Source organism: Musa acuminata, chromosome BXJ1-10 (genome assembly GCF_036884655.1).
Source record: "Musa acuminata AAA Group cultivar baxijiao chromosome BXJ1-10, Cavendish_Baxijiao_AAA, whole genome shotgun sequence".
Lineage (NCBI taxonomy): Eukaryota > Viridiplantae > Streptophyta > Magnoliopsida > Zingiberales > Musaceae > Musa > Musa acuminata.
The window spans coordinates 34,839,841-34,847,792 of NC_088336.1; the positions used below are offsets into that span (position 1 = coordinate 34,839,841).

The window sequence follows — 7,952 nt, forward strand, 5'->3', positions numbered from 1 at the left end:
TGTATTTGAGAGTTTAGTCGGTGATGTGAAGGAGAATTATGTAAGACAACGTATGTAGTCAAATTAAAATAATTAAAATCTCTTTCCATTACTAGTAAATTTTCTTTCTATTACTAAAAATATAAAGAGATTTTAATTTGACTATTGTCATTCATAAGAGTGCAAAAGATTCATATAGCTAAATAGTTCCAACATCTTGACTTTTGTTACTATTATGATTGTGCACTTGCAGGTTATATTGACAAATTCTCCATCAAAAATGGAAATATATTTTGATGTTTAGCTGAAGCTACATATAATTTTTTTTACTGAAACAAGTGGTCACTTATGCTTAAATCAATTGTAGTTGGATTGAGCTTAAATCAAACTAATTTGATTTCACTTGGATTCAAGTGCTGAGGGGGTCAAGCGCCTAATTCATTTGTAAATAATAAATTGAAATCTAAGAAAATGGTTATAATATAACATAACATGTTAATATGCAAAAGTCAAACAATCTGGATTGTAATTACCTCACGTAGCACATTATGAATGACTCTGCATTGAAACTAAAAATGGGTTGGCGACAAGCAAAACAAAATGGATCAGCTTTATTTTGATTAAGTGTGTGGTTTATCAAATATCTTAGTTTCCTTATATTGTCTACCTTTCTACGATTTTCTTTTTCGAACACATAGCAAAACCCCAAATGATCTAAATGTGCTGAACAAGTATAGTGTAACTCATTTCTAACTCCAAAATAGACCTAAAATCTTAATGCATTTAGTTAGGTATAATAACTAGTCCTTATCTAGGACAGGTTTGAATCACAACTGAATCGAACCAAAATGGATGATTCGTTGATTGGAAATCAAATCGGAATCGACTAGGGGTGATTTAATTCTAGTTCCTAGGTTTGAAAAATTAAAATAAATGATCTCAGAATCAATGATTCTGCATCCTATTTAAATCACCAATTTGATGGTGTTTTATATAGAAAAAAACTTATATCAAATAGGTTACAATGGATAATTGGGCTTCAACAATTGGGCCCAATAGTCCGTGCTTGGCTCAACAATCGAAGGAGTGTCAAATGAACAATTTGCCGACGGTGGTACCGCCCAACAGTAGATCCTGTTGTAGTACCACTAAGGAACGACGGTGGTCCCATCAGTACCCAGGAAACCTGGGATGAGATTTTTTTAGGCTCCGAGTTTAAATCAACTTGAAACTTATAAATACCCCTCTCATCCCTTGTTAACAAACATAAGCATAGAGATTTTAAAGTGAGAAAACGCTGTAAAAATCACTTGAGAAATCCCTCCTCTAGATCTAACTTTAGAATTATGTTTAAAGAGGAGTGTGTGTACTTGTAAAAGTTGACTCGTAAACCTGTGAAAAGGAAAAGAGGGGTGTAAGAAGAAGGTTAATATTCGCCTGTTAAAGAAAGATCGATAGTGGATACCGGTGACCTTGACGGAAGAGGAATCAGCGAAGTGAATGTAGGTCATGACGACCGAACCACTCTAAAATTTGGTTTGCATTTCATTGAGCAATTTACTTTATTACAAATCATTTTACTTGCCTACTGCCTTTAATACATTTACGAACATGCTTTCAAGTTAAACATTTCCGAGTTTGGTTTTATCGTACGAGAATATTTCAGAACCGACGTATTTTACCGCTGCACTAATTCATCCCCCCTCTTAATGCCGACTCTTTTCCTAACAAGGTAAACTATTTCATTCTTATGGGTCATTTACAAGGAATGAAAAAATAAGTCAGATTTTATAATTTAAATAATAAAAGATCCAAAAGATTTTCTATGGATTTTTCTATCTGATGAAATTCTATATATATGAATTATTTAAAGATAATAAATTATTATTTATTTTATTATAAATAATATTACAAAAGTTAGTTTATATCTACCACGTTGGAACGTATGTGAAAGAATTTTAAAAATTTTAAAAGATTTTAAAAAAGTAACATATAATTTGACTAGTGTTTATTATGTTACTGTACATTTTTTTTAGTTGTTTGTATTAATATGGTTGGTGCATTATAAGAATATCAATATGATAATAATTTAAATATGACATTAATGGCTACAAAATAAAAAAAAGATAAAATATTATTATTGAAAGTTTAAGAGTCAATGATATTAGTGATAAGATTAGTGATATTAAAAAATTAATTATTAACTTATATAACCTTTATAGTGCTAACTATCGTAGACAACACGATACCTTTGAAACTTATCATGGATCAAACTAGCAAAGATAATAAAATTTGCAATGGACGAAAACTATCATTACAAAGATTTAAAAGAATCAAAGGAAATGTCAAGCTAAAACTTAAAGTTTAATATGTATCTAATAACTTTTTAAAGTTTGGTGATAGCACTATCGGTAGAGAGTTTTCTATTCTAGAATAATGGATATGATACGTAATAACATTTTCGATTAATACTAACAATTTTAGTGTCGATGATACCTATGGAGTGAGTCTTCAAAAGATGCGTTCTACATGAAACTAGATTGAGTATGACCCTCGAATCGAATCAATTGATGTTTAAGTATGCATTAATAGACAAAGACGATGAAACTAAACCAATACATCTTCTACAAGGATAATTATCTCATATTAAACATATCAATTGAAAGGATGATTGAAATATCCAATATTAGAGGAAGGGATTAAATATTTATAATTTTACATAATTTTATATTAATTTTTATTATATCATTACACATTTACTACATTCATTTTTCAAAATTTAAAAATAAAATTATGATTTTTTTATTATAATATTTAAAATAAAAAATAATTAAAAATATCAGTTCAAACTAGAATCAAAATCGATCAAACTTGAACCGACCCTTAGGGGTTCGATTTTTTATTCTAAATTTTGCCAAATGATAAGTCCAGAATTGAAATCAATTTACTTAGGCTAGATTAAACCTTACATCTATAAAAGCCACTCTCTCGACAATTTGAAACTTGTTCTTAACTCAAAACAAAATGTCCTACCAATATTTAGATTATCAAATCTTATATTTGCTGGTTTAGTTAGTGACTCGAAGGAGAATGTATTACTAACAATAGAAAGAGAATTGAATGCTTTAAATTTGACTAAATATGTTTTCTTACAGAGAGCATAAATAGTTCGGATATTATGGCTTTCGTTTTTATTGTTATTGTTTGCACTTGTTTGTTTTTATTAGCAAATTCTCACTGATTTAGATTCTCAATAAAAAAAGTAATTTTTCTTCGTCAATGATAGGTTGACGAAAGTTCTTCCGATGGCGGAAGCAATTGACGACACCGGGCGGTCGAGTTCATCATGGTGCGGCCAAGGCGCCCACCTGATTAAGGTTTAGTCGAGCCCGAGTCAAGTCAATTTGGAAATCTGGTTCGATTGAACCAGATGAGAACGGCATTCTGAAAGTCGCACCCGTGCCCTAAATGCAGAGGTGAAACTGTCTCCTTCTCCACAGCGACCGCGACTCGGCGTTTTCCTTCTCGAACGGCGGCAGCAGCGGCGGGATCTTCCTCCGTCGAGCTCTTATCGCTGCGGGGTTTTCCTCGGAGAACGGTGGAGGCTGCGGCTTCCTCTCCGTCATCGAACGGTACAGCGCCCGGTATCTCTCTTTTACTCCTACTCCTTCGCCGTCGCACAATCCCTTCTCCTCCCTCCTCCTCCCTCTTCCCCCTTTCGTCGCAGCTCTCCCGCTTCCCTGACACCATCCTCCTCCTCCCTTCTCCTCCCTCCTCTCTCTTTCACCCGTTCATCGCAGCCCCTCGCCCCTCTTCATCACAGTCCCGGCCCCCTGTTTTCCTACTCCGATCAACATGGTAAATGCCTTTGCCACTCTTATGCAGCATATTTGATGAAGATACATTTGATATGGTTTTTAAATTGCTACAGGGATATGGGATGCTTGGTAGTGTCTAAACCCACCAACTACATTGGAAAAATAAGTGGAATATTGTGTCTGTGCGCTGGTGTTGTCTGATGCCATTATTTCAGTGGTGGAGAATTGCTCGGATATGAGCATGATAATAAGTAACTAAGCATAGGTACTCTTTATCAACTCTCAAACACCATTTAGAGACTTATCTCTGAAAGAAATGGCTGATTGGAACTAAATGCATGTGCATTAACATGATTGGTAAAGGAATGTTGTCTGAGACAGATGATTAGTCGAAAGTTTTCAACATCCTTGATTTGAGGTAGAAGAGGAATTTGGACTTGGAGAGGGCATAAACAAGACTACTTTTCTTGTATTTTTCTGCAAACAGTACGGGATACTGCCTCAAAAGACTAATGTTTTCGGTCCAGCAGAGGCTCTTTTGCCTTCTCTCTTGTAACAAGTCCAACATCCATCTTTCCTCCTATCAACTCTGCAGTCTGTTTAGCTTTTCCACTGCCAAAGAGCACAGTTCAAATCATAGATCCAACTTCACATTGGTCGACCCCCTTGAGTCATGTGAACTTTCCTCAAAAGAGGCTGCAAAAACGGCTGATGATAGCATCTGTGAAAAAAAACTTTCAAGTTCAAGTCCTTCCATTGAGTTCTTTAAGCAGAGTGGTTGGAGTGATGCACAAGTCATGAAGCTTATGCAGAGGGAACCCAGGTTTCTACGTGCTAACGTAGAGACTATCCTGAAGCCCAGGATGAGATCTTTGCAGGAGATGGGATTTTCTGACACTGAAATAATTCGGCTGGTTTCATCATGTCCTACTCTGCTCCGTTTAAGTGATATCCAACCAAGGATCAACTTCTGGAGATCACTACTTGGTTCTAATGAGAGGTTTCTGAAAGCCTGCAAGAGGAACATGTTTGTTCTTACTTCTAGCTTGGCTCGGAATATAGAACCCAGTATATCTCTCTTGAGGGAACATGGCATCAGTGATGAGCGGATCGCGCATATGGTGGTGACAATGCCGGGCGGTTTTGGTAGAATAGACAAATTAAAGGAAGTTATCAAATATATTGATGAATTGGGTGTCCCACGAGACTCTGGAGTATACACTAAAGCACTTAATGTGGTCATTACCGTGAGCAGGTCCAGGTTTGATGCTATGTCGGTAACTCTGATGAGCTTTGGGTGGTCCCAGCCTGACATCATTGCTTTAATCGGGAAGTGCACCTCCATTTGGACACTCTCAAAGAAGAACATATGTGACAAGATGACATTCCTGATGAAGGAAGCTGGTTGTGAGCTGACATATATCATTGGCCATCCCGTGCTTCTTACATATAGCTTGGAGAAGAGGTTGAGACCTCGATATGATGTTATGAATTTTCTTGATCAGAATAAATTGCTGGATAGAGGGCATAACCTGGCATCTGTCGTGACGCTACCTGAAGAGAAGTTCAGAAACAAATTCCTTTTCCTGCTAGGCAAGGAGAAATTTATTGCTCAATATGAGTCCTATGTTGTTGCTGTGCAGGGAAAGAACGACGTTGTTGTGGAAAACTAGTATTGCAAGTGCTTCCTTAAGACAAAGTGTCAACCTATTGCATGCTGACTGCAAATTAATCACTTTATATTTGTGACTATTTAAATTCTGCAAGAGTTTCTTGGAGTATAACTTCCATGTTGATTTGGTGATTCTTCTTCTATTTATTTTTTCTGCAACAAGAGGTACTGATTCTTTTATGCTGATGTCTCAGAAATTGGTTCGGGGGAAAGTCGATTACTACAGAAAGGTGTAACCGAAATATCAAGCTTTTGTGTTCTGTTTCTACCTTATTTAGCTAATTCTGTCCGCTGATCGATCAGTGTCAACTTGGCCTCGGTCATGTTAATTGGTAACTGTGCAGTCATTTAGATGATTGTGATCTAATTTAGTGAGGAAACCTTTTGAATGGAGACATCTCAAATAATTATGTAAGAGCCGCTTGGACTGAACATACTTCAAAGGATACAACTGATGTGGATGTTACTATAACATATTTGTTCTAGTCACATCCGGACTCGCACATTAAAAAATATAGAGCAATACGTCCATTTTAACAGTTTAATTCAACGCATTGAACAACATATCTATATTAAATTTGATACACATCTGTATTGTTATATAATTAAATCAAGTGTTTGATTTTGCTTATGCGATCTAATAGACCCAACATGTCTCCTGCGTTTGGTTTCATTTAATTATTAAGACCCATGCATTTTGTCACGCTCCGGTATTTATGTGTATGTTTGAATTCATCTCAACCAAATTGAGCATATATCACAAATTCAGAAAGATTATTTAATTTGAGCTACGTTGGTTGTATCTTTAGTTTTTTTTATAATAATAGTTTAATTGTATTAAGAGAACAATTAGCAGGTAGGTAATAAAATGTGCATATATCTACAGTTAGTTATGGAGCTTTATATATATATATAATGTTGTATTATTATTTTAGTGTCTTAAAAATAAAAAATAGTATTATTATTTTCTTTAGTGATATGTTTAGTTGATAAAATTTTAATTTAATGAAAGATTCGAGAAAAGATTCAAAAGAGTGGACAAAGAATATTGTTGGATGGTGGTAGAGCGACTAATTATTATAAGCTGACAATGATGTTGAAGAGTGTAAAATTCCTTTCAAAGTTCTAAAAGAATATAAAAAAATATTGATTTCTTTTTTTAAAGAATATATAAATGTAGACTATTAATTCTTAATTTGTCAAGAGAATAGTATATGTAATTTTTGCTTCGTACAACTTGGTTTGTTTTATGAAACTTCATTTTTTTTCTTCTAATGTAGTATTATCATTTTGGTGTCTTCAAAATAAGGAAAAGTGTCATTATTTTTTTTAGTAATATATATAGTTACTAAAATTTTAACTTAATTAAAGATTCTAAGAGGAAGGACCGAGAAAATTGGACAACGGAGATTGTCGTATAGTTGTGGAGCAACTATTGATTATAAGTTAGTAATGATGCTGAAGAATGTAAAATACTTTTTAAAAGTTCTAAAAAGATAAAATATATCTATTTGGAATATTTTGGACAACAAAAACAAAACAAATGGAGCTCACATTTTTGGCATTAGTTTTTGACCCAAATTAGTTTCAGAAAATTTGCTGCTTATGTCCTCATTTATTTTTCAACAAGTCCTCAGTTATGCATTAATAATTTGCTGATAAGTCCTTTCCAGAAGTCATTGATGGTCACTTTTTTTTTCTTCTCTTCTGTTTATCATGATGCTCAGGTATGATTTATTTGTTTCATGAAATAATTATTTATTTTAAAAAAATTTTAAAAAAAATAAATGACTAAAACAAGATTTCACCCAGAGAGGATCTCGAGTTCATCAAAGAAAACCTTTTTCCTGAAGACCCTTTAATATAAAACTTCTAATTAGAAAGGTCTATGAAAACCACAAGCAACAACCTTTAGTAATTTGAAAAAATAATTATCTTATTAAATTATTTCTCGAGTACTTTGCACTTACGTGTTTGATCATGGGAAGGACCTCTTTAAGTTGCAACATCATTAACTGCTTCTGTCTTTTCTCCTTCTTCATTAGGTCTTGATAAAAAACGTCTATCTTTCTCAAAGGTTGATAAAATCATCATCTAAGTAAGATACTTGAAAGTTGTTATGACAGACTACTCCTGTTTGAATGCATCCATAAGTTATCTATCTTTTTTCTACCTAAGTTTGCATTACTTGGGATACATAAAGTCGTAAACTTCCTTTACATTTCACTAACTCGGCAGGGCATATGATGCATAGCATCAGCAGTTATCTATAATGCAAATAACAATTCTAATGTTAGCAATAGATCTCTCATTATTCCCTTTCATAATATGTGCTTTTATTAAAAGTTCATCTACACCAACAAAAACAAAGTATCTGACACTTTAGTTTATCTTGCTTGGAATTTGCTATTGCATATTTGCCAAGCGAATCACCTTCGACAACAGGCTTTGCAGCAAATGTACAACATCCTCACAGGTCACCA

At 34.0% G+C, this 7,952-nt stretch overlaps 1 protein-coding gene across 3 annotated transcripts; it reads left to right on the forward strand.

Moving 5' to 3' along the window:
* The first annotated feature begins 3,452 nt into the window (after nt 1-3,452).
* On the forward strand, nt 3,453-5,593 carry LOC135587014 (uncharacterized). 3 transcript variants are annotated; one of them, XM_065085138.1, is made up of 2 exons: nt 3,453-3,611; nt 3,911-5,593. In XM_065085138.1, exon 2 carries the CDS (start codon nt 4,310-4,312, stop codon nt 5,468-5,470), a length of 1,161 nt encoding a protein of 386 aa, XP_064941210.1. In that variant the 5' UTR covers nt 3,453-3,611; nt 3,911-4,309; the 3' UTR covers nt 5,471-5,593. The 3 variants fall into 3 exon arrangements, with proteins under 3 accessions (XP_064941210.1, XP_064941211.1, XP_064941208.1); XM_065085139.1 differs by having other exon boundaries at nt 3,456-3,837; XM_065085136.1 differs by having other exon boundaries at nt 3,456-3,623.
* Nucleotides 5,594-7,952: the final 2,359 nt, after the last annotated feature.

Coding starts and splice junctions, on each gene's coding strand:
- LOC135587014 (XM_065085138.1), top strand. CDS start 4,310: ATGTTTTCGGTCCAGCAGAGGCTCTTTTGCCTTCTCTCTTGTAACAAG.